The 27,930-nt window shown below is 44.3% G+C and overlaps 1 protein-coding gene across 1 annotated transcript in view; it reads left to right on the top strand.

The window, feature by feature from the left end:
• Positions 1–27,930, top strand: part of LOC140740399 (adhesion G protein-coupled receptor E3-like) — a 103,965-nt gene that overhangs the window by 18,206 nt on the left and 57,829 nt on the right. Inside the window, exon 4 of the mRNA XM_073069536.1 lies at positions 15,301–15,435. Coding sequence (XP_072925637.1) covers positions 15,301–15,435 — 135 coding nt within the window. The remainder of the gene's footprint in view (positions 1–15,300; positions 15,436–27,930) is intronic.

Raw genomic sequence — 27,930 nt, forward strand, 5'->3', positions numbered from 1 at the left:
ACCTTCGGTGTGCTAAACAGATTTAGAGGTGGCGCCTATCTATCTGCACCCCAGGCCAGTAGCAACTGCACTTCTCGCTGGCTGCGCGAGGTGGCCGGTTACTCGAGGCCAACCAGTGATCCCTGGCGCGAGGGTATCACTGCATTTAGGCGACTGATGACCTCACGTGCGTAATGACCTCATGTGCGTTCAAGTTCAACAGTGGACGTGACAGGGAATGATGAAAGGTGCAGCTGACTCATATCGTTTCATATCACCAAATCATGTTGTTTCCTCGCTGCCCGGTGGTTGTGGACCACTGCCATAAGACCATAACACCAGATACAGTATTCTCTCTTCTTCTTGACAAATTCATCTCAAAAGCTAGTAAAGCAAACTTCAAGGAGAGCTTCTTTCCTTAACATTGGGAGTTTAGTTGTGAATGCAAAGATCTAATATCACAGGCAGACACAGACAGTCTGCAGATGCCTGAAATTCAAAGCAATATACACACAGGGTCGGAAGGTGTTAAATCATTGTAGATAGAGCTAAAGAACTGCAAGGTTAGAAAGACCCTGATGGAGTTGCATACAGACCCCCAAATTGAAATGAATTGACTTTATTTCTTACATCCTTCACATACATGAGGAGTAAAAATCTTTATGTTACGTCTCTGTTTAAATGTGCAATCATAGTAATCTATAATAATTTATAATAAATAGAACAGTCAATGTAATATAGAGTACACTCAGATCAGCATGAGTTAATCAATGTCCTGTTGGAAGAAGTTGTCCTGGAGCCTGTTGGTCCTGGCTTTGATGCTGTGGTACTGTTTCCTGGATGGCAGCAGCTGGAATAGATTGTGGTTGGGGTGACTCAGGTCCCCAATGATCCTATGAGCCCTTTTTACACACCTGTCATTACAAATGTACTGAATCAAGGGAAGTTCACAACTACAGATGCACTGGCCTGTCCACACCACACCCTGCAGAGTCCTGCGATTAAGGGAGGTACAGTTCCCATACCAGGCAGTGATACTGCCAGTCAGGATGCTCTCAATTGTGCCCCTGTAGAAAGTTCTTATGAATTGGGGGCCCATACCAAACTTCCTCAACCGTATGAGGTGAAAGAGGTGCTGTTCCGCCTTTCTCGCCCACAGCTGGTGTGTACAGACCACGTGAGGTCCTCGGTGATGTGGATGCTGAGCAACTTCAAACTGTTTACCCTCTCAACCCCAGATCCACAACCAGTTCCTTTGTTTTTGCAACATCGAGGGAGAGGTTGTTTTCTTGACACCACTGTGTCAGAGAGATGACTTTTTCCCTGTAGGCCACCTCATCATTGTTTGAGATAAGGCCAATCAATGTAGTGTCGTCTGCAAATTTAATTAGCAGATTAGAGTTGTGGGTGGCAACATAGTCATGGGTATACAGGGAGCAAAAGAGGGGACTCGGTACACAGCCCTGAGGGGCTCCTGTGTTGAGAGTCAGAGGGGTGGTGGAGGTGAGGGAACCCACTCTTGCCTCCTGCTAGCGATCTGACAGGAAGTCCAGGATCCAGCTACACAAGGAAGGGTCACAGCTGAGGTTGCTGCACTTCTTAGAGAGCCTGGATGGAACTATGGTGTTGAATGCTGAACTGTGGTCCAAGAACAGCATTCTCACAGAAGCATCCTTCTTCTCCAGATGTATAAGGATGATACATACAGCAGTGGCTACTGCATCATCTGTCGATCGGTTGTATCAGCAGGTGAACTGTAGGGGGTCCAGTGTGGGTGGTAGCAAGCTGCAGATGTAATCCTTGACCAGCCTCTCAAAGCATTTGCTTATTATTGAGGTGAGTGCGACAGGACGCCAGTCGTTGAGGCATGTTAGCTTGGTCTTTTTTGGTACAGGGACAATGGTGGATGTTTTGAAGCAGGAGGGCACTCTACACTGGGAGAGGAACAGATTTAAAATGTCACTAAACTCACCTGCCAGTTGTGCTGCGCACATCCTGAGTACTAGCTCTGGATACCATCTGCTCCTGCAGCCTGGCGACTGTCCACCCGTTGGAAACGTCTCTGTACCTGAGCCTCAGCGATGACCAGGCTGCAGGTTGAAGCGGTGGCTTTCCTCGGAGGCTCAGAGTTAGCGACATCGAACCGAGCGTAAAAGCGATTGAGCTCATCTGGGAGAGAGGCTGCGATGTTGGTGGCACCACAACATTTGGCTGTGAAGTCTGCGATGGGATGCAGCTCTTGCCAGAAGTCACGTGTGCTGTTCATTATGAATCTTGACTCAATATTGACCCTATATAGTTGTTTTGCAGCTTTAATAGCTTTGCGCAGATCATAGCAGTTTCTCCTGACCTCTAGCTGATCGCCAGTGATGTAAACTCGATGTCACGCTACTCGCACAGAAATATTGATCCAAGGTTTCTGGTTCGGGAAGACCCTGATCGACTTTTGGGGGACAACATCGTCGATGCACTCCTGGATGAAGCTCGTGATTCCATCAGTGAGCTCGGAGACATCCTCATCGTGGAAGATATTCCAGCTGACGTCATGGTAAGAATGTGGTCCACAAATTACAGCAAGAGATAGAAAACGCATGCCCAAAGGGCAAAGCTACAATAGTCACAGTGGGTATTCAATATGCAGGCAGATTGGGAAAACAAGTTGGTGCTGAAATAAAGGAGGGGGAATTTCTAGAGTGCCATTGAGATGGATTTTTACAGCAACTCATGGATGAGCCCTCTAGAGGATCAGCTATTCTTGACTGAGTGTTGTGCAATAAACCAGAATTGATTAGAGACCTTAAGGTAAAAGAACCTTAAGGGGAAAGTGATCGTAATGTGATCAAATTCACACTGCAATTTGAGAAGGAAAATCTAAAAACAGACATATCAATATTATAGTGGTGTAAAGGGAATTACAGAGGCATGAGAGAGGAGTTGGCCACAATTGATTGGAAAAGAACACTAGCAGGATGATGGCAAAGCAGCAATGGCTGTTTGAGACGCACGCCATGAAGAGCAGTGAGAGCTCGTCCCCACCACCACCCTTCGGCTATGACTACCTTTGGAGCCTAATGGAGGCGTTAGTGATGATCTTTCAAGAATCACTGACTTTACATCACACCCACATGTCTTACTTTCGCTCGCCTCTTCATTGTGGTGATAATTTGTCACAATTTACCACAGTAAAAGTGTTATTAATAAGTATTTAGACATAGTTCTTACTCTATTATCCATCCATATACTATTGACCAACTTCAGTAGTCCTATTTTAAACCAGGAGGATCATAAAGTTGAGACTGACTAAAAGAGGAAAACAATTGAAAATGATATAATAACATTTAACATCTGACATGTCAGAGTCCTAGCGACTAAAGAACAGAAACAGGCTATTCAGCCCATCTAATATGTGCTCTGATTATTCTGTCTAGTCCCATCGACCCAGGAGAAATTTCTTCACTCAGAGGGGCCTGAGAGTGTGGAACAAGCTGCCAGTGCAAGTGGTACATGGGAGCTTGATTTCAACATATAAGAGAAGGCTGGATAGGTACATGGATAGTAGGGGTATAGAGGTTTATGGTCCCAGTGCATGTCAATGGGAGTAGGCAGTCTAAATGGATCGTCATGGACTACATAGGCCAAAGGACCTGTTTCTGCTGGTTTAAGATGACACTACTGAGAGACAACAGTTTCCTGGTGGTTCGTAAAGCAAGAAATACAACTAAGTACTTTATCAGCATTTTTCTGTGGTTAAATTGTAAACTATCACTGCAAACAATGAAGAAGTGAGCAAAGGTGAGGCTGACTTGCAGGTTGAGGCATGTGGGTGCAATGCAAATTCTGAGCATCGCAAGTTTGAGGCATATTCTAGATGGAGTCAGAGTCAGAAACAGAATTGGAGCGAGCAGAGCGGAGAAATTTTGGAGAAGCTTCAGAGCCCATCCACCTAAACTGAGAGCAAGGTTGGATCGATCTAAGTTCTGGGCTGATCTGGAAAGTTTGGGTACGGGAAAGAACATGGTGGCAGGATCCCTGCACAGAGCATATTGGTAAGGTAGGGCCTGTGTCCAGTGCAGAGGATGACCCAGTGTTAGAAAATTTAAACACATCCCAGATGGACTGAGAAGACAGAGTTTCAGGACTCGAGGCAAGGGCCAGGCCAATTTTGTTTACTGCTTCGAGACATTTGTTTCACTCTCCATGGAACTGAGGCTGTGTAACTACTCCCCCTGTTCCAGGCTTTGTGTCTACGAGCTTCATGGTGATTTGCCCCACTGTGTGATGAACCAAGGCCGCAGCTGTGAGCTTGGTCTGGCTGTCATGGTATTTACAGGTTTAATCATAATGGAGCTCCTATTTTTCTTCCCAGGCAAAAACATTTTCTTCCAATACTCTGCCTGCAAAATTAATTCCATTCCTCTATGCATTGGACTCAATGTGATGTTACATGCAGGAAAAGATTTCAGCGCAAAAAGGTGCACTCTAAATGAAACAATGGACAATTTTTTAGATATGAAAGAGGTAACAATTCAGCTGTGTTCTTACAGAACAACAGAGCAGGTATGAATGTCAGGGACAGGGGCAGGATTGGACCCAAATGCAGGATGCAGACACCGAAGTACTAGGGGTAGGACAGGATGGGGATGCCATGGCATGTGAGGGGTAAGGCAGGTGGGGTTGGATCCCAGAGTTCGGACGAGGCAGGCAGGAGGATTCCTCATGGCGGGCCACATGGATCCCGGGCAGGGCCACCTCCCAGGCGGAAACAGAGGCCTGGGCCATTCACGGACACCTGGGCAGGTGCGGGGCACAACCCATGGGAAACGAGGGGAGGAAAGGGTAGGAGTCCTTAGGGCAGGCCGCATGGATCCCGGGCAGGGCCACCTCCCAGGCGGAAACAGAGGCCTGGGCCAGTCACGGACACCTGGGCAGGTGTGGGACACAACCCTTAGGGAGCAATAGGTGGAAAGGGCCAAAACCCCTGCCGGCCAGCAGCAATCCAGCCAGACCTGCCCGACAGAGGCAACAGGTAGGTAGGGGCAGAACCCCGCCGGGCAGCAGCAGTCCGGCCAGACCTGCCTGACAGAGGCAATGGGTAGGAAGGGGCAGAACCCCCCGTCAGGCAGCAGCAGTCCGGCCAGACCTGCCTGACAGAGGCAATGGGTAGGAAGGGGCAGAACCCCCTGTCAGGCAGCAGCAGTCCGGCCAGACCTGCCAGACAGAGGCAAGGGATCAGAAGGAAGCTGGGTCCAGGGTGAGCAGCAGGACTACCGTGATACACCAGTAAATTGAGAAAGGCAACCGACAGCATGAGCAAGATAAATAAGGCGGAACCGCGGGACCATCGCACAGGAGAGAAGCAGGGGAACAAGACCAATCAGATAGAGCATATACAGAACAGGCTGGCAACCAGGGCAGAACAGGATTCCGAGCTGGCAGTCCAGGTACTGAGCAGGTTAAACCAGCTTCAGAGCAGGACAACCCCCAACTAGGCTCAGTCCCCGAGCCCCTTATAAACACCTGCAATAGGCAACAGGTGTACCTCCTTAAGCCAAGATGATCCAATGGCTCCGTGTGACAGGAGGCCTGGCTGCAAGGCCCGGAGTCCGGAGTCCACGGACCGGAGCAAGACTCGGAAGGCGGGCTCCGGACCGGACCCTAACAATGAAGGGCCTACTGACCTACTCTTGATCTGTTTCTCATCTTTTTACGCTCTCATACCATAATTCTTCAATCTTTATGAAATTTTCCCTGTTCTTCTGTTTCTTAACATCCATACTATCTTTGTTACCCAATTAATATTCCATAATCTTATCAATTAATTATTCAGGTTGAATAACCTTCCTTTCTGTTCCATTCCAACCCAGCATCATGGACCTCAGCTTCACATAGTGAAACCTGAATGAAGCAATGTGGCTCTCAACAACAACCAGGGCATCTGAGAGAAACGGATGCAGCCTTTTACCCATGAAGAAGCTTTGTCTCAGTGACGAAATCTTGCTAGAGCTGCTCATGGTGATGTTTGTCTTTCTGTCCCACAATACAGGTGATAATGATCTCTCAAAGCACATAAACCCCTGAGTGGAAGAGCCATTAATAGCTCCTTACTGTGGCTCACTGAAAGCCTCTGACAACCCGAGATGCCAGGCAAGACTGCACGTTAAGTACCATCATCATGGGGATGCTTCAGAACTTCCCTGGTCCTTTGAACAGCTGGTGGTTATTCTGTTGCGATTGCATATTGTCCAATTCATAAAATCATCTCATTATAAGAGAATGTTCAGATTGGACTTTTTCCTTAATCCACTTAGTTGGCAGCGAATCTCCTGCCACATTTTGACATCCACTGGATGTGTCAGCATTCTGTTAAGAAAACTGGCATGGAGATATTTCTCAGCTGGGGGAAATGGTCACTGCAACCCAGTATAAAGAATGAATACTATTCACATGTCTGTTTCATATTGATTACAGAAAATAATGAATGTTTCCAAATTCCATCAGTGTGTAGGCCAAATACTATACATTTTAATACAGTGGGATTTTCTACTGCCATCCCATCAGGACTAACTAACGTCACAGTTGGTTATACAGCACATACAAGTATGTTATTGAGCTTTTACAGTGCATGATCTCCCTGTGCTGAGCTTGGTACCGTTGTTGTGATGCTAGGTATATGTGATTGAAATTATTCTGTTCAAGGTGGATAAGCGAAGGATATTTAAAAGTAAAGAAAAATAAAAGAAAAGGTTGGTACAATGAGATTGCAGGAGCAGGTAATGCAAACGTCTGACAACTCCAGGCATACATGCTCAATCTGATCTTGGTGCTGCCCGTTGACATAGTATCCTAATTTCTGGGAAGGTGGAGCAGATAAGTGGCGATACTTTATGTGCAGCTATGATGGAAATCATCACACATTCCCATTTATATAGACAATAGGGAAACCTAATCAGGTTATTCAAGTAGCACCACTTAAACCGATACCTGCTTTTGGTGAACCTTTTTCCAGGGTCATAGTGGATTGTGTTGGCCCATTGCCAAAGACAATAGACAATAGGTGCAGAAGTAGACCATTCGGCCCTTCGAACCTGCACCGCCATTTTGAGATCATGGCTGATCATCTACTATCAATACCGGGTTCCTGCCTTGTCCCCATATCCCTTGATTCCCCTATCCATAAGATACCTATCTAGCTCCTTCTTGAAAGCATCCAGAGAATTGGCCTCCACTACCTTCCAAAGCAGTGCATTCCAGACTGCCACAACTCTCTGGGAGAAGAAGTTTTTCCTTAACTCTGTCCTAAATGACCTACCCCTTATTCTCAAACCATGCCCTCTGGTACTGGACTCTCCCAGCATCTGGAACATATTTCCTGCCTCTATCTTGTCCAATCCCTTAATAATCTTATATGTTTCAATCAGATCCCCTCTTAATCTCCTTAATTCTAGCGTGTACAAGCCCAGTCTCTCTGACCTCTCTGCGTAAGACAGTCCAGACATCCCAGGAATTAACCTCGTGAATCTACGCTGCACTTCCTCTACAGCCAGGATGTCCTTCCTTAACCCTGGAGATCAAAACTGTACACAATACTCCAGGTGTGGTCTCACCAGGGCTCTGTACAAATGCAAGAGGATTTCCTTGCTCTTGTACTCAATTCCCTTTGTAATAAAGGCCAACATTCCATTAGCCTTCTTCACTGCCTGCTGCACTTGCTCATTCACCTTCAGTGACTGATAAACAAGGACTCCTAGATCTCTTTGTATTTCTCCCATAACTAACTCTACACCGTTCAGATAATAATCTGCCTTCCTGTTCTTACTCCCAAAGTGGATAACCTCACATTTATTCACATTAAACGTCATCTGCCAAGTATCTGCCCACTCACCCAGCCTATCCAAGTCACCCTGAATTCTCCTAACATCCTCATCACATGTCACACTGCCACCCAGCTTAGTATCATCAGCAAATTTGCTGATGTTATTCTCAATGCCTTCATCTACATCATTGATGTAGATCGTAAACAGCTGTGGTCCCAATACCGAGCCCTGTGGCACCTCACTAGTCTCCACCTGCCATTCCGAGAAACACCCATTCACCGCTACCCTTTGCTTTCTATCTGCCAACCAGTTTTCTATCCATATCAATGTCTTCCCCCCAATGCCCTGAGCTTTGATTTTACCCACCAATCTCCTATGTGGGACCTTATCAAATGCCTCCTGAAATTCGAGGTACTCTACATCCACTGGATCTCCCCCATCTTAACTTCCTGGTTACATCCTCGAAAAACTCCAACAGATTAGTCAAGCATGATTCACCCTTGGTAAATCCATGCTGGCTCGGCCCAATCCTATCACTGATAGCTAGATATGCCACTATTTCATCTTTAATAATGGACTCTAGCATCTTCCCCACCACCGATGTCAGGCTGACAGGTCGATAGTTCTGTTTTCTCCCTCCCTCCTTTCTTAAAAAGTGGGATAACATTAGCCATTCTCCAATCCTCAGGAACTGATCCTGAATCTAAGGAACATTGGAAAATGATTACCAATACATCTGCAATTTCCAGGGCCACCTCCTTTAGTACCCTAGGATGCAGACCATCTGGACCTGGGGATTTGTCAGCCTTCAGTCCAATCAGTCTACTCATCACCGTTCCCATCCGAATGTCAATCTGTTTCATTTCCTCGGTTACCCTATGTCCTTGGCCCATCCATACATCTGGGAGATTGCTTGTGTCTTCCTTAGTGAAGACAGATCTAAAGTACTTATTAAATTCTTCTGCCATTTCTCTGTTTCCCATAACAATTTCACCCAATTCATTCTTCAAGGGCCCAACATTTTTCTTAACTATCTTCTTTCTCTTCACATACCTAAAAAGCTTTTGCTATCCTCCTTTATATTCCTGGCTAGCTTGCGTTCGTACCTCATTTTTTCTCCCCGTATTGCCTTTTTAGTTAAGTTCTGTTGTTTCTTAAAAACTTCCCAATCATCTGTCCTCCCACTCACCTTAGCTCTGTCATACCTCTTTTTTTTAATGCTATGCAATCTCTGACTTCCTTTGTCAACCACTGTGGCCCCTTTCCCCCCTTTGAATCCTTCCTTCTCCGGGGGATGAACTGATTTTGCACCTTGTGCATTATTCCCAAGAATACCTGCCATTGCTGTTCCACTGTCTTTTCTGCTAGGATATCCGTCCAGTCAACTTTGGCCAGCTCCTCCCTCATGGCTCCATAGTTTCCCCTGTTCAACTGCAACACTGACACCTCCAAGCTGCCCTTATCCTTCTCAAATTGCAGATAAAAACTTGTCATATTATGATCACTACCTCCTAATGGCTCCTTTACTTCAAGATCGCTTATCAAATCCTGTTCATTACATAACACTAAATCCAGAATAGCCTTGTCCCTGGTCGGCTCTCGTACAAGCTGTTCCAAGAATGCATCCCATAGGCACTCTATAAACTCCCTATCCTGGGGTCCAGTACCAACCTGATTCTCCCAGTTCACCTACATGTTGAAATCCCCCATAACTACTGCAACATTACCTTTGCCACATGCCAATGTTAACTCCCTATTCAACTTGCACCCAATATCCATGCTACTGTTTGGTGGCCTGTAGACAACACCCATTAGGGTCCTTTTGCCCTTACTGTTCCTCAGTTCTATCCACACAGACTCTACTTCTCCTGATCCTATGTCCCCCCTTGCAAAGGACTGAATCTCATTCCTCACCAACAGGGCCACCCCACCCCCTCTGCCCACATTTCTGTCCCTACGATAGCACGTATACCCTTGTACATTCATTTCCCAGGTCTAATCTCCCTGCAGCCATGTCTCCGTTATCCCAACAACATCATAGCTACTCATTCGCACCTGAGCTTCAAGCTCATCTGCCTTATTTCTGACACTTCGTGCATTCAGATATAGAATTTTTAGCCCATTTCTCCTCTCTCTGTTTGAATTGCTGCCTATTGTGCTTAACCCAGCTCCCCGAACTCCCATACACCCCTAGAATTTTGTTGTCCTTCCTAAATTTACTTATTCTTTCTGCACATTTAACTCCATGTTCCGTCAGACCATCCCTCTGTACATGTGTCCTCCTTATCACTTGTTCCGCCTCACCTTTCTCTACTACACACTTAATATTCTGGAACCGTGTAGTCCCCACCTGTCCTTTATTCTTCCTCTCGCTATCCTCTCTCACATTCTGGATCCCCTCCCCCTGCAAATTTAGTTTAAACCCCCCCCCAAGAAGCACTAGCAAACTTCCCTGCAAGAATGTTAATACCGCTCCAGAGCTATTACAGCTGAAATCCACAAACTTAAAGTAAACAACATTATTGTAAGACACTTAAAAGATCTATTAATCCTTAAATTAATGGACCCCACCTGGAACACTTGGGTTGTGAGTGCAGTTCCCCTTTAAGAAAATGAAACCAGGGATAGCAAGCTAGTTTACAGGTATGATCAAAATGCCTTAGACTCTGCCAGTCTCTGGAAAATAAAGTTGAAGACCTCAGAGCAAAATTGTAGGACCTGAGGTATATCAGGGACTCCTGGTGAAGTGGTAGAGACTTTTAAGTGATGTTTCAACAGGTACATGGATGTAAGGATGATGGAGGGACATGGACAGGGTGTAGATAGGAGGGATTAGTAGATAGGAGCTATATACCTGTGAGAGTCGGTGGGTACATAGACTGCCTCCAGAGTTGAAGACAAGAGATCTAGAAAGGGGAGAAAGATGTCAGAAATGGACCAAGTAAATCTGAGAGCAAGGTGGAAACTGCAAACAAAGTTGATGAAATCAACGAGCTCAGCATGGGTGCAAGAAGCAGTACCAATGCAGTTACCAATGTAACATAAGAAGAGTTGGGAAGTGGTGCCGGTGTAGGCTTAGAACATGGACCGCTCCACATAACCGATGAAAAGACAGGCATACCTGGGACCCATGCGAGTGCCCATGACTTCACCTTTGGTTTGAAGGAAGTAGGAGGAGGTGAAGGAAAAATTGTTGAGGGTGAGAACTTGGAAGTATAAATTGGGAACATATGTGAACTTGGAAGCATAGATTGGAAACAGATGTGAACTTGGAAGCATAAATTGGAAACAGATCTACTCAGGAAATGTGGCAAAACCTCAGGGATATTTGCATGGCATTTTACATAGGTACATTCCAATGAGACAGGGAAAGGATGGTAGGGTACAGAAACCATAGTGTATAAAGGCTGTTGAAAATCTAGTCACAAGAAAAGAAAAGGTTAAAAAAAACTAGGTAATTATTGAGCTCTAGAAGATTATAAGGCTAGCAGGAAGGAGCTTAAGAAAGAAATTAGGAGAGCCAGAAGGGGCCATGATAAGGCCTTGGTGAGCAGGATTAAGGAAAACTGCAAAGCATTCTACAAGTACATGAAGAGCAAGAAGATAAGACATGAGAGAATAGGACTAATCAAGTGTGACAGTGGAAAAGTGTGTATGGAAACGGAGGTGATAGCAGAGGTATTCAATGAATACTTTGCTTCAGTATTCACTGCAGAAAAGGATCTTGGTGATTGTAGGGATGACTTACAATTGAAAAGCAGATTGAAAAGCTTGAGCATATAGACATTAAGAAAGAGGATGTGCTGGAGCTTTTGGAAAGCATCAAGTTGGATAAGTCTCCAGGACTGGACAAGATGTACCCCAGGCTACTGTCGGAGGCAAGGGAGGAGATTGCTGAGTCCCTGATAATGGTTTTGCATCATCAATGGGGAAAGGAGAGAGGTTCCAGAGAACTGAAGGGCTGCAGATGTTGTTTCCCTCATGAAAGGGAGTAGAGATCGCCCAGGAAATGATAGACCAGTGGGTTTTACTTCAGTGGTTGGTAAGTTGATGGAAAAGATTCTGAGAGGCAGGATTTATGAACTATTGGAGAGGCGTAATATGATTAGGAATAGTCAGCATGGCTTTGTCAAAGGCAGATCGTGCTTTATGAGCCTGTTGAATTTTTTGAGGATATGACTAAACACATTGATAAAGATACAGCAGTAGATGTAGTGCATATGAATTTCAGCAAGGCTTTTGATAAGGTACCTCATGCAAGGTGTATTGGGAAAGCAAGGAGGCATAGGATCAAGGGTTCCTTGCTTTGTGGATCCAGAATTGGCTTGCTCACAGAAGGCAAAGAGTGGCTGTAGATGGGTCATATTCTACATGGAGGTTGTTGACCAGTGGTGTGCTTCAGGGATCTGTTCTGGGAACCCTTCTCTTTGTGATTTTTGTAAGTGACCTGGATGAAGTGGAGGGATGGGTTAGTAAATTCACTGATGACACAAAGGTTGGGGGTCTTGTGGATAGTGTGGAGGGCTGTAAGAGGTTACAGCAGAACATCAATAAGACGCAAAACTGCGCTGAGAAGTGGCAGATGGAATTCAACCCATATAAGTGTGAGGTGGTTCATTTTGGTAGGTCAAATATGATGGCAGAATATAGTATTAATGGTAAGACTCTTGGCAGTGTGGAGGACCAGAGGGATCTTGGGTTCCGAGTCCATAGGACACTCAAAGTTGCTGCGCAGGTTGACTGTGTGGTTCAGAAGGCATACGGTGCATTGGCCTTCATCAATCATGGGAATGAGTTTAAGAGCTGAGAGGTAATGTTATAGCTAGATAGGACCCTAGTCAGGCCCCAGTTGTTGTACTGGGCTCAGTTCTGGTCACCTCACTACAAGAAGGATGTGGAAACTATAGAATGGGTTCAGAGGAGATTTACAAGTATATTGCCTGGATTAGGGAGCATGCCTTATGAGAAAAGCTTGAGTGAACTCAGCCTTTTCTTCTTGGAGTGGCAGTGGATGAGAGGTGACCTGATAGAAGTGTACAAAATGATGAGAGGCATTGATCATGTGGATAGTCAGAGGCTTTTTCCCACGGCTGAAATGGCTAACACAAGAGGGCACAGTTTTAAGGTTCTTGGAAGCAGGTATAGAGGAGATAGAAAAATAGATAATCTGCAGCACAATACAGGACTTCGGCCCACAATGCTGTGCCGAAAATGTCCTTACTTTAGAAATTACCTAGAGTTACCCATAGCCCTCTAATTTTCTAAGCTCCATGTACCTATCCAGGAGTCACTTCAAAGACCCTACCATATCTGCCTCCACCACCGTCACTGGCAGCCCATTCCACGCACTCACTCACTCACCAAAATCTTACCCCTGACATCTCCTCTGGACCTACTTCCAAGCACTTTAAAGCTGTGCCCTCTCATGCTAGCCATTTCAGCCCTGGGAAAAAGCTGTCCTCACGATGTCAGAGATATTTTTTCAGATGTTTTCGGAATATTTCTAAGTGCGTAAATCTTCGGCATAGCATTTTGGGCTGAAGGGCCTGCATTGTGCTGTAGGGTTTCTCTGCTTCTATGCAGGACCAATTCTGCCGAGCACAGCAGAGTGGTGGTTGAGGGGATCTTGTCAGTTCTGTTTTCTACAACAGGGGTCATCAACCATTTTTGCACCGCGGATCGGTTTTATATAGACAATATTCTTGCCGACCGGCCGACTGGGGGTGGGGGGGGGGGATGGTGTGGGTGTTAATCACGACCGGAATATCAGTGATAAGTCAACTATAAGTCACTTATAAGTGGCTAATACACTCAATTTCGTTTCTAAAAGGGCTTATCTAACAAATTTAATATTAAACACACTGCGCATATTTTCCTCGCATGAATATAGTGATAAGTCAATTATAACTCACTTGTCAATAGCATCAGAACATTTTAAGTAACGTTTGGATATTAAACACACAGTGCATGTTTTCCTCATATGAACATATAAAATCATTGCAACACACCAGTGAGAAGACAAGGTGAGGGCCGGAGGTCCCCGTGCTGGGGCCACGGCAGGTCACAGTCCGGAGAGAGCGACCGACCGAGGGAGGAGTGCAACAGGGCGCGTGCCCTTGTAGGTAGGCAGGATCTATTGGCCCACAAAATTTTGGCTCGAGGGATGACTTTCAGTAGATCGCAGCGAGGTAGCTGCTCTGCTGCTTACGAAACCTTGAGCCTGAATTAGATCGTCTGCAAATATTTTAGCACCGGATTCCCCACAAACATTCAGTGTGGTAAACAGCTTTAGAGTTGACGCCCATCTGTCCGCACTCCAGGCCAGTAGCAATGGCACCTCTCGCTTGCTGCGCAAGGTGGCCAGTTACCCGAGGCCAACCAGTGATCCCTGGCACAAGGGTATCACTGCATTTATGCAACTGATGACCTCGCGTGGTTAATGACCTCACGTGCATTCCAGTTCAACAGTGGGCGTGACAGGGAATGAGAAAAAGGTGCAGCTGACTCATATCGTTTCATATCGCCAAATCATATTGTTACCTCGCTGCCCGGTAGCACATGCTCTGCGGCCTGGTGGTCAGGGACCACTGGTCTAGAAAGATGTGAAGAGTTTTAAGGCCCTCCTGATGGGGGATGGAAGTGTTTAGGGACTGGACATTCACAGTTAAAATGAGACAGTTTTGTCAATAAAAGAAAGCAGGAGTGGTATAAAGGAGGAATATTCTTTTCCCATGTTTCACCTGATGCTGAGAGGCTCATGAAATTTGAAATAATTATTTGAGGAATTCCAAGTCAATTACTTTTATAGAACTGTACCACACCCTTTTGTGAGTTTGTCATTGAGTGGGGCAGGAATAGCCCTAGATTACAAGGAAGACTTTAATACATCCATAACGTCAAAGTATTGCTTGGTTAATGTGTGGGATAGTTCTTCCAACTGAGTCACTGTTCACCAAATATTTTTGTGAAGGAACTTGCAAGTCGATTGGGCTGGAAGAGTACTGGCCACAGCAGAATCTGGTGTACTGGATCACTTTTACATGTTAGTTCAGATAAATTGCTTTAAGTTATGATCCAACTTTCCAGCACCCACTCTGCAAAAAGCCAGAAGGAGGTAAGTTTGTCAATGACACATTTCACTGTAAGGAGCCCTTCAAGTAACATTTCATTTACTAATCTCTCCTTAAAGTGAATTCTCTTCACCATTTCTAGGTGCATTATCATATTGGAATCAGCACCACTGAGAAGAAACTGGAAAGGCAGTTTGCTTGGTGAAAAACTAAAGAGCCTATGATGAGTCCGTGTTAAGTTCTAAAATGTGGCAGAGAGAAACTACATCTGTTGCTTAGAGCTCTGATGTTTTTTAAGTCTCTGAGTGTCACTGCTGTAAATATTGTGCATTACATGGCAACAAATGTCATGGGAATTCAGGTCCAGGAGTGAATAAAGTATGTCACCAGTACATGAAGATTTTGTATCCTATTTTAAAATTGCTTTTCTATTCCAGATATCAATGAGTGTGACGATAACCCAGACATTTGTGGTCCAAATGTAACATGCGTCAACAACCCCGGAAAGTTTAGCTGCAGCAATAACACTGGATTTGTTCCAACCTCTGAAGAAGAAAAAACTCAGAGCCAAGGTAAAGTCTTTTGTGTTAAGATTCAAAGCATTCACCTTTCTTCTAGTAAACAATTGAATTTGCTCTTGTTCATAAATAACTGCACTTATTGTCAGAGCATTTGTTGAATCAAAATTGTTAACTAAACAATTTACACAACTTTTGAGGTGGGACATGGGACTGACTGGGAGTAATGAAATGAAGTGTGAGTTATTGTTTGAGCAATGTTTAAGGGTTTGAATGAACTCAGTCTTATTCAATCTCAAACATGGAGTGAAATAAATCATAATTCAGCCCATGCCAGAGTCCAGAGGACCATAAGATATAAGAGCAGAAGTAGGCCATTCGGCTCATCGAGTCTGCTTCGCCATTCAATCATGGGCTGATCCAATTCTTCCAGTCATCCCCACTCCCCTGCCATCTCCCTTTACCCTTTGTTGCCTGTTAATCAAGAATCTGTCTGTCTCTGCCTTAAATGAACACAAAGACTTGGCCTCCACAACCACTGGTGGCAAAAATTCCACAGATTTACCACCCTCTGACTAAAGTAATTTCTCCGGACCTTAATTTTAAATGGACGTCCTTCAATCCTGAAGTTGTGCCCTCTTGTCCTAGACTCCCCTACCATGGAAAATAACTTTGCCATATCTAATCTGTTCAGGCCTTTTAACATTTGGAATGTTTCTATGATATCCCCCCCCCCCCCCCCCGTTCTCCTGAACTCCAGGGAATACAGCAGCCCAAGAGCTGCCAGACATTCCTCATACAGTAACCCTTTCATTGCTGGAATCATTCTCCAATGTAGTATATATATCCTTTCTAAAATAAGGAGCCGAAAACTGCACACAATACACCGTATGGTCTCATGAGTGCCTTATAGAGCCTCAAAATCACACCCTTGTTCTTATATTCTATACCTCTGGAAATGAATGCCAACATTGCATTCTTCTTCTTCACCACCGACTCAAACTGGAATTTAACCTTTCGGGGTATCCTGCACAAGGACTCCCAAGTCCCTTTGTATCCCGGCATTTTGAATTTTCTCCCCAGCTAAATAGAATGCCCATTTATTACTTCCACCAAAGTGCATGACCATATACTTTCCAACATTGTATTTCATTTGCCACTTCTTTGCCCATTCCCCTAAACCATCCAAGTCTTTCTGCAGGCTCTCTGTTTCCTCAACACTACCTGCTCCTCCACCTATCTTTGTATCATCGGCAAATTTAGCCACAATTCCATTAATCTCATAGTCCAAATCATTGACATACAAGCAGTGGTCCCAACACTGACCCCTATAGAACTCTACTGGTAACCAGCAGCCAGCCAGAGTAGGATCCCCTTATTCCCACTCTCTGTTTTCTGCCGATCAGACAATGTTCCACCCATGCTAGTAACTCCCCTGTAATTCCATGTGCTCTTATCTTGCTAAGCAGCCTCATGTGTGGCACCTTGTCAAAGGCCTTCTCAAAATCCAACTACAGCACATCTACTGCAACTCCTTTGTCTACCCTGTTTGTAATTTCCTCGAAAAATTGCAGTGGTTTTGTCAGGCAAGATTTTCTTTCAGGAAACCATGCTGACTTTGGCCTATCTTGTCACATGCTTCCAGGTACTCCATAATCTCATACCTAACAATCGATTCCAACAACTTCCCAACCATTGATGTCAGGCTAACAGGTCTATAATTCCCTTTCTGCTGCCTCCCACCCGTCTTAAATAGCGGAGTAACATTCGCAATTTTCCAGTCAACCAGTACAATGTCAGAATCTATCAATCCTTGAAAGATCATTGTTCATGCCTCTGCAATGTCTCCAGCTACTTCCTTCAGAACCTGAGGGGGCATTCCATGAGGTCCAGGAGATTTATCCACCCTCAGACCATTAAACTTCCTGATCACCTTCTCAGTTGTAATTTTCACGGCATATACATCACTTCCCTGACCCTGCAGATGTCTTCAGTTCCTTTGCCATCTCTGTGTCTCTCATTACAATATCTCCAACATCATTTTCTATTGATCCTATATCTGCCCTCAAATCTTTTACCATTTATATGCTTAAAAAGGCTTTTAGTATTTTCTTTGATATTAGTTGCCAGCTTCTTTCATAATTCATCTTTTCCTACCTAACGACCTTCTTAGTTTCCTTCTGCCAATTTTTAAGAGCATCCCAATCCTTTATCTTCCCACTAGTTTTGGATTCCTTGTATTGTCTCTCATTTACTCTTACTTTGGCTCTGACTTCACTTGTCAGCCATGGTAGTGTCCTTCTTCCATTTGAAAATTTCCTCTTATTTGGAATATATCTATCTTGCACTTCCCTCATTTTTCACAGAAACTCCAGCCATTGCTGCTTTGCTGTCCTTCATGCCAACGTCCCTTCCAGTCAACCTTGGCCAGTTCCCCTCTCATGCCATTGTAATTTCCTTTATTCCACTGAAATACCAACACACTTGAATTTAGTTTCTCCTTCTCAAATTTTAAAGTGAACTCAATCATATTGTGATCACTGTTCCTTAAGGGTTCCTTAACCTTAAGCTCTCTTATCACCTCCAGATCATTGCACAACACCCAGTCCAGCACAGCCGATCCCCTAGTGGGCTCAACAATAAGCTGTTCTAAAAAGCCATCCCTTAGACATTCTGAAAATTCTCTCTCGAGGTCCAGTACTGGCCTTGTTTTCCCAATCAACTTTCATGTTAAAATCCCCAATGGTTACCAGAATATTGCCCTTCAGATACTCCTGTTGTGATTTGTAATCCACATCCCAGCTGCTGTTTGGAGGCCTGTATACAACTGCCAATAGGGACCTTTTACACTTGCCATTTCTTAACTCAACCCATAGAGACACTACGCTTTTGAATCCTATGTCATCCCTTTCCAATGAGTGAATATTATTTCTTATACACAGAGCCACACCACACACCACCCACTCTGCCTATACTAGACAGTAGGTGCAGGAGTAGGCCATTCGGCCCTTCTAGCCAGCACCGCCATTCACTGTGATCATGGCTGATCATACACAATCAGTACCCCGTTCCTGCCCTCTCCCCATATCCCTTGACCCCACTATCTATAAGAGCTCTATCTAACTCTCTCTTGAAAGCATCCAGAGACTTGGCCTCTACTGCCTTCTGGGTCAGAGCATTCCACATATCCACCACTCTCTGGTAGAAAAAGTTTTTCCGCATCACTGTTCTAAATGGCTTACCCTTTATTCTTAAACTGTGGCCTCTAGTTCTGGACTCACCCATCAGCGGGAACATGCTTCCTGCCTCCGTGTCCAATCCCTTAATAATCTTATATGTTTCAATCAGATCCCCTCTCATCCTTCTAAATTCCAGTGCATACAAGCCCAGTCGCTCCAATCTTTCAACATATGACAGTCCCACCATCCCGGGAATTAAGCTCGTGAACCTACAATGCACTCCCTCAATAGCATGAATGTCCTTCCTCAAATTTGGAGACCAAAACTGCACACAATACTCCAGGTGGGGTCTCACCAGGGCCCTGTACAGCTGCAGAAGGACCTCTTTACTCCTATACTAAATTCCTCTTGTTATAAAGGCCAGCATGCCATTATCTTTCTTCACTGCCTGCTGTACCTACATGCTTGCTTTCATTGACTGATGTACAAGAACATCTAGATCTCGTTGTACTTCCCCTTTTCCTAACTTGACTCCATTTAGATAGTAATCTGCCTTCCTGTTCTTGCCACCAAAGTGGATAACCTCACATTTATCCACATTAAACTGCATCTGCCATACATTTGCCCACTCACCCAATCTGTCCAAGTCACCCTGCATTCTCATAACATCTTCCTGACATTTCACACTGCCACCCAGCTTTGTGTCATCAGCAAATTTGCTAATGTTACTTTTAATCCCTTCATCTAAGTCATTAACGTATATTGAAAACAGCTGCGGTCCCAGCACCAAACCTTGCGGTACCCCACTGGTCACAGCCTGCCATTCCGAAAGGGACCTGTTAATCACTACTCTTCGTTTCCTGTCAATCAGCCAATTTTCAATCCATGTCAGTACTCTGCCCCCAATAACATGTGCCCTAATTTTGCCCACTAATCTCCTATGTGGGACTTTATCAAAGGCTTTCTGAAAGTCCAGGTACACTACATCCACTGGCTCTCCCTTGTCCATTTTAATAGTTACATCCTCTAAAAACTCCAGAAGATTAGTCAAGCATGATTTTCCCTTAGTAAATCCATGCTGACTTGGACTGATACTTCTACTGCTATCCAAATGTGTCGTAATTTCCTCTTTTATAATTGACTCTCACATCTTTCCCACCACTGATGTCAGGCTAACCGGTCTATAATTCCCTGTTTTCTCTCTCCCTCCTTTCTTGAAAAGTGGGACAACATTAGCCACCCTCCAATCCGCAGGAACTGATCCTGAATCTATAGAACATTGGAAAATGATTACCAATGCATCCACGATTTCTAGAGCCACCTCCTTAAGTACCCTGGGATGCAGACCATCAGGTCCCAGGGACTTATCAGCCTTCAGACCCAATAGTCTATCCAACACCGTTTCTTGCCTAATATAAATTTTGTTCAGTTCATCCATTACCCTAGTTTCTTTGGCCGCTATTACATCTGGGAGATTGTTTGTATCTTCCCTAGTGAAGACAGATCCAAAGTACCTGTTCAACTCATCTGCCATTTCCTTGTTCCCCATAATAAATTCACCTGTTTCTGTTTTCAATGGCCCAATTTTGGTCTTAACTATTTTTTTTTTCTTTTCACATACCTAAAGAAGCTTTTACTATCCTCCTTTATATTCTTCGCTAGTTTACCTTTGTACTTCATTTTTTTCTCCGCATATTGCCTTTTTTTGTTATCTTCTGTTGCTCTTTAAAAGCCTCCCAGTCCTCCGGCTTCCCGTTCATCTTTGCTATGTTATACTTCCTCTCTTTTATTTTTATACTGTCCTTTACTCCCCTCGTCAGCCACGGCCAACCCTTACTCCCCTTAGGATCTTTCTTCCTCTTTGGAATGAACCAATCCTGCACCTTCTGCATTATTCCCAGAAATACCTGCCATTGTTGTTCCACTGTCTTCCCTGCTAGGGTATTGTTCCATTGAACTTTGGCCAGCTCCTCCCTCATAGCTCCATAGTTCCCTTTGTTCAACTGTAATACTGATACATCCGCTTTTCCCTTCTCCTTCGCAAATTGTAGGTTAAAACATATCATATTATGGTCACTACCTCCTAATGGCTCCTTTACTTCGAGGTCCCTGATCAAATCTGGTTCATTGCACAACACTAAATCTAGAATTGCCTTCTCCCTGGTAGGCTCCAGTACAAACTGTTATAAGAATCCATCTCGGAGGCACTCCACAAACTCCCTATCTTGGGGTCCAGTACCATTCTGATTCTCCCAGTCTACCTGCATGTTGAAATCCCCCATGACAACTGTATCATTACCTTTGCGACATGCCAATTTTAACTCTCATTCAACTTACACCCTACATCCAGACTACTGTTTGGGGGCCTGTAGATAACTCCCATCAGGGTCTTTCCACCCTTAGAATTTCTTAGTTCTATCCACACTGACTCTACATCCCCTGATTCTATGTCCACCCTTGCAAGGGACTGAATATCATTCCTCACCAACAGAGCCACCCCACCCCTTCTGCCCATCAGTCTGTTCTTTCGATAAGATGTATATCTTGAATATTCATTTCCCAGGCCCTGTCCGCTTGAAGCCACGTCTCTGTTATTCCCACAACATCATACTTGCCAATTTCCAACTGAGCCTCAAGCTCATCTACTTTATTCCTTATACTTCGTGCATTCATATATAATACTTTTAATTTGTTACTTCCCCCCACCTTTCATATCAATTCCTATTTCACTTGGTATGATCTCTTCTTGAGCTTTCTGCTCCATTGATTCTGTTGTCCTTTTTAACTTTTCTTATTTTCACTTTCCCTTTAACTCCATCTTTATATTTCCAGTTCATCCCCTCCCCCCACTACTTAGTTCAAACACATCCGTGTTGCAGTGGCAAACCTGCCTGCCAGAATGCTGGTCCCCCGCCTATTAAGGTGCAACCCGCCCCTTTTGTACAATTTATCCTTACCCCAAAACATACCCCAGTGGTCCAAGAATGTAAATCCTTGCTTCCTGCACCAGTTCCTGAGCCACACATTCTGATCCATTATCTCCTTGTTCCTGCCCTCTCCAGCACAAAGAACTGGAAGCAAACCACCCTGGAAGTCCTGCTTTTCAGCCTTCTTCCGAGTTCTCTGAAGTCCCGCTGCAGAAAATCCTTCCTCTTCTTCCCGATATCATTTGTGCCGACATGCACTACTACTTCCGGCTGTTCAACTTCACCCTGGAGGATTCCCTGCAATCGGTCCATGATGTCCTGGATCCTAGCACCAGGGAGGCAGCACACCATCCTTAAATCTCGCCTGTTGCCGCAGAAACCCGTTTCCGTGCCTCTTACTATGGAGTCCCCTACTACCACGGCTCTTCCTGATGTCTGACTCCTCGGCTCTGCTTCTGCACCAATTTTCGACTCGCAGACCTGTCTGCCTCTCAGACTGGCAATATCTTCTGTCCTGACAGCTTCCAAGAGGGTGAACCTGTTTAAGAGAGGTACATCCCCCGGGGTCTCCTGTACTTCAAGCATCCTTTCCTTCTTCATCGTTGCCCTCTTCTTTCTTCCAGTATCCTCAGTGTAATGACCTCACTGTAGGTCCTGTCCAGAAAACTCTCGTTTTTGCAGATGAACCTGAGGTCATCTAGTTCTTTCTTCAGTGCTGCAACATGCTCCTTCAGAAGCTGAATCTGGATACACTTTCCACATTAGGAGCCGGGGGCACCATCAGTGTCCCTGACCTCCCACATCATGCACGTAGCACACTGAATCAGCTTAGCAGTCATGTCTTCACCCTCTCCAATTGTGCCTGACTTAGTCTCCTCCCTCAGCCTCCTCGACGAAGACTCTTGAGCCAAAGACTAGCACTTTTCACACCAGGCACTTCCCTCGACCCGGCCACCTCCCGACAGCCTACTTATCGACCAGGCCGCCTACTTACCTATCTTTCCGACACACCATATATCCTTGGACATTCAGCTCCCAATGGCAGCCATCCTTTAGCCAAGTTTCAGAGATGGTCTCAACATCATACTTAGCAATCAGTAGCTGAATTTCAAAATTGTCGATTTCATTTCTTTTGTTGTCAGTAGTTAGATAGTGACAATTGTTAGAAATCTTTGGATAGGCCAGATAGGGATATACTAACCGCAATGAAACCTAAATATTAAATAGCCATCCCATTCTTCTTGTTTATATTTTAGTTTGTGCCTTTCAGTAACTGCCTCCTTTAAATTTATCCTGTATTTATTATTTATAATTTATTTCACGTATGTCAGTTTGTGCAGGTGACAGATGCCTTAGGATATCAGCTGACTTTGTGTAAACTACAAACTGGTGATTGTTCCTGTTTCTATACTGTATACTGTGCCTGCCTCAACTCTTCCTCTGACAGCTCTGGTGAATTTTTTCCCTGCAAAGTCCCTATTAAATGTCTCTCCTCTCACCCTAAACCCATGTCCCTTTGTTCCTGATTCCCTAATCCTGGGAAAAAGGCTGTATTCATTGATTCTATCTGTACCACAAATGATGTTCTACACCTCTGTGATATCATCCCTCATTCTTCCACACTGCAATGTTCACAATTTATATCTCTACTTATCGCCATAATTCAGTCCTTCTGTCCAGAAGACCAGAAGACGTAGGAGCAGAATTAGGCCATTTAGACATTGAGGCTGCTCTGCCATTCCATCATGGCTGATTCCAGATCCCACTCAAACCCATACACCTACCTTCTCACCGTATCCTTTGACGTCCTGACCAACCAGGAAACTATCAACTTCTGCCTTAAATATAAACATGGACTTGGCCTCCACCGCAGTCTGTGGCAGAACATTCCACAGATTTACAACTATCTGACTAAAATAACTTCCTCCTTACCTCTATTCTATACGCACCTAAATTTTGAGGTTGTAACCTTTAGTTCTGGATACGCCCACAATAGAAAACATCCTTTCCACGTCCACCCTATCTAGTCCTTTCAACATTTGGTAGGGTTCAATGAGATCTCCCCTCTCCACATTCTTCTAAATTCCAGTGAGTACAGGCCCAAAGCTGCCAAAAGCTCCTTACATGTTAACCCCATGATTCCCAGAATCATCCTCATGAACCTCCTGTGGACTCTATCCAATGACAACTCATCCCAAATAAATGCCAACATTGCACTTGCCTTCTTTACCACAGACTCAACCTGTGAATTAACCTTCTGGGAGTCTTGCATAAGGACTCCTTAATCCTTCTGCACCTCTGATGTTTAAACAGTCTCCCTGTGTAGATAAAAATAGAAACATAGAAAACCTACAGCACAATACAGGCCCTTCAGCCCACAAGGTTGTGCCAAACATGTCCCTACCTAAGAAAATACCAGGCTTACCCATAGCCCACTAGTTTTCTAAGCTCCATGTATCTATTCAAAAGTCTCTTAAAAGGCCCTATCGTATCCGACTCCACCACCGTTGCCAGCAGCCCGTTCCACACACTCACCACACTCTAAGTAAAAAATTTACCCCGATATCTCCTCTGTACCTACTTCCCAGCACCATTTCAACCCTGGCAAAAAGCCTCTGACAGTCCTCTCAGTCCAATCAATGCCGCTCATCATCTTATACACCTCTATCAGGTCACCTCTGTCGCTCCAAGGAGAAAAGGTCAAGTTCACTCAACCTATTCTCATAAGGCATGCTCCCCAAGCCAGGCAACATCCTTGTAAATCTCCTCTACATACTTTCTATGGCTTCCACATCCTTCCTGTAGTGAGGCGACCAGAACTGAGCACAGTACTCCAAGTGGGGTCTGACCAGCGTCTTACATAGCTGCAACATTTCCTCCCGACTCCTAAGTTCAATTCCACGATTGATGAAGGCCAATACACCATATGCCTTCTTAACCACAGAATCAATTTGCACAGCTACTTTGAGTATCCTATGGACTCGGACCCTAAGATCCCTCTGATCCTCCACAATGCCAAGAGTCTTACCATTAATACCATATTCTGCCATGATATTTGACCTACCAAAATGAACCACTTCACACTTATCTGCGTTGAACTCCATCTGCCACTTCTCAGCCCAGTTTTGCATCCTATCAATGTCCTGCTGTAACCTCTGACAGCCGTCCACACTATCCACAACACCTCCAACCTTTGTTTCATCAGCAAACTTACTAACCCATCGCTCCACTTCCTCATTCAGGTCATTTATTAAAATCACAAAGAATAAGGGTCCCAGAACAGATCCCTGAGGCACACAACTGGTCACCAACCTCCATGCAGAATATGACCCATCTACAACCACTCTTTGCCTTCTATGGGCAAGCCAGTTCTGGATCCACAAAGCAATGTCCCCTTAGATCCTATGCCTCCTTACTTTCTCAATAAACCTTGCATGGGGTATCTTATCAAATGCCTCACTGAAATCCATATACACTACATCTACCGCTCTTCCTTCATCAATGTGTTTAGTCGCATCCTCAAAAAATTCAATCAGGCTCGTAAGGCAGGACCTGCCCTTGACAAAGCCATGCTGACTATTCCTAATCATATAATACCTCTCCAAATGTTCATAAATCCTGCCTCTTAGGATCTCCTCCATCAACTTACCAACAACTGAAGTAAGACTCACTGGTCTGTAATTTCCTGGGCTATCTCTACTCTCTTTCTTGAATAAAGGAACAACATCTGCAACCTTCCAATCCTCTGGAACCTCTCCCGTCACCATTGATAATGCAAAGATCATCGCCAGAGGCTCAGCAATCTCCTTCCTCACCTCCCACAGTAGCCTGGGGTACATCTCATCCAGTCCCGGCAACCTATCCAACTTGATCCTTTCCAAATGCTCCAGCACATCCTCTTTGTTAATATCTACATGCTCAAGTTTTTCAGTCTGCTACAGGTCATCACTTCAATCAACAAGATCCTTCTCCATAGTGAATACTGAAGTAAAGTATTCATTAAGTACCTCTGCTATTTCCTCCGGTTGCATACACACTTTCCCACTGTCACACTTGATAGTTTCTACTCTTACACGCCTTATCCTTTTGCTCTTCACATACTTGTAGAATGCCTTGGAATGACATAAAAGTCCGCACTATTGTTCCTGTTATCAAAATGCATTATCATACATTTCCCAACACTGTATTGCATCTGCCACTTTTTTGCTCATTCTTCTAATTTGTCTAAGTCCTGCTGCAATCACATTTTTTCCTCAACACTACCTACCCCTCCACTTATCTTTGTAACATCCAGAAACCTTGCCACAAAGCCATCAATTCCATTATCTAAATCATTAACAAACAATGTGAAAAGTAATGGGCCCAATACTGACTGCTGAGAAATACCATTCATCACTGTCAGCCAATCAGAAAAGGCTCCCTTTATTCCCACTGACTGCCTCCTGCCTGTCAGCACTTCCACTCTCCATGCGGGTATCTTTCCTGTAATGCCACAGGATTTCATCTTGTTAAGCAGCCTTATCAAACACCTTCTGAAAATCCAAATAAATGACATCCACTACCTTTCCTTTGTCCACCCTGCTTGTTACTTCCTCAAAGAACTCTATAACAGATTTGGCAGATAAGATTTCCCTTCACAGAAACCATGCAGCCTTTGACTAATTTTATCATTAGTCTCGAAGTACCTCAAAACCTCATCCTTACTAATAGACTCCAACACTTTTCCAACCACTGAGGTTAGACTAATTGGCCTATAATTTCCTTTCTTTTGCCTTCCCCAGCTTAAAGAGTGGAATGACATTTGCAATCTTCCAGCCCCCTGGGACCATCTTTTCCCTTATAGCTTTTTTAGTTGCCTTTTGTTGGATTTTTAAAAACTTCCCAGTGATCCAATTTCTCACTCACTTTTGCTGTCATAAGTCCTTTGCTTGGCTTTTATGAAGTCCTTATCTACCCTTGTCAGCCACGGTTGCTTACCCCTGCCATTTGAGAACTTCTTCCTCTGTGGGACATATCTATCCTGCGCCTTGTGAACTATTCCCAGAAACTTCAGCCACCTCTGCTCTGCCGTCATCCCCACCAGTATCCTCCTCCAACCCCTGAGCAAGGTCCTTTCTCATGCCTCTGTAATTCCCTTTATTCTATTGTGATACTGATACATGTGAGTTATGCTTCTCCCTCTCAAACTGCAGTATGAATTCAATAATATTATGATAACTGCCTCCTAAGGGTTTCTTTGCAATCTTAATCTCACATCTTAGCTACTATTTGGAGGCCTATATATGATTCTCATAACGTTTTTTTACCCTTGCAATTTTTAACTGAAACCACAAAGATTCAACATTCTCTGACCTTGTCATCTTTTTTTCAAGATGTAATTCCATCTCTTAGCACCAGAGCCACATGACTGCCTATGTCTTCCTGCCTGTCCTTTCAATACAAAGTATATCCTCTGATGTTAAGCTCCAAACCAATGCCTTCCCTCAGCCACGACTCAGTGATGCCCACACAGTCATAGCAACCAATCTCCAATTGTGCCATGAGTTCATCCACCTTATTTCAACTGCATTTAAATACAGCATCTTCAGTCCTGAATTCTTTGCCCCTTTGAATTTTGTCCTGTGGTACAAATCAACTCTTTTCTCTGTCTGCATTTCTACCCAATAATTGGCTTATCCTTCCTTACATTCATGTTATACCCATCATCTACTTGTAAGCTTGCTGGCTCATCCTCAGCACTATCATACTGGCTACCATCGCTACCATATTAGCTTAAATGGCAGGAATATCTTCGTAAATTTCCTCTGCACTCTTTGCAGCTTTAAGGCATCTTTCTTATAGCATAGTGGCCAAATTAAATAAAATATTTCAAATGTGACCTCACTATTGTTTTGTAGAACTGCAATGTAACATTCCAACTTCTACACTCACTCCACTGACTGATGACACCCTGTTTATCGATGGTGCCACTTTTATGGAACCATGTACCTCTACTTCTGTGCTAAATACAGGGCCTATAAAAAGTACTCACCCCCTTGGAAGTTTTCATGAAAAAGTTTTCATTTAACTGAAAAAAATCTTTCGTGTCAATGTGAAAACAGATCTCTACAAAGTGATCTGAATTAATTACAAATATAAAACACAAATTAATTGATTGCATAAGTATTCACCTTCCCCCCCCCCCCTTTAATATGACACATAAAGTCATCACTGGTGCAGCCAATTGGTGTTAGAAGTCACAAAATGTATTAAATGGAGTTCATTGTTGATCAGAGGTTGTCACGGCTGCAAAGAATGACAAAGACATGGAAGGGTTGTCTACAGATCCTTTATGGGTGAAAGTTAGGAACAGGAAATGCTCAATAACTCTACTGGGTGTTTCTTAAAGAACACCCAATAGTAACAGGGACATTGAGGAGCAGATAGGGAGACAGATCTTGGAA

Source organism: Hemitrygon akajei, chromosome 16 (assembly GCF_048418815.1).
Source record: "Hemitrygon akajei chromosome 16, sHemAka1.3, whole genome shotgun sequence".
Classification (NCBI taxonomy): domain Eukaryota; kingdom Metazoa; phylum Chordata; class Chondrichthyes; order Myliobatiformes; family Dasyatidae; genus Hemitrygon; species Hemitrygon akajei.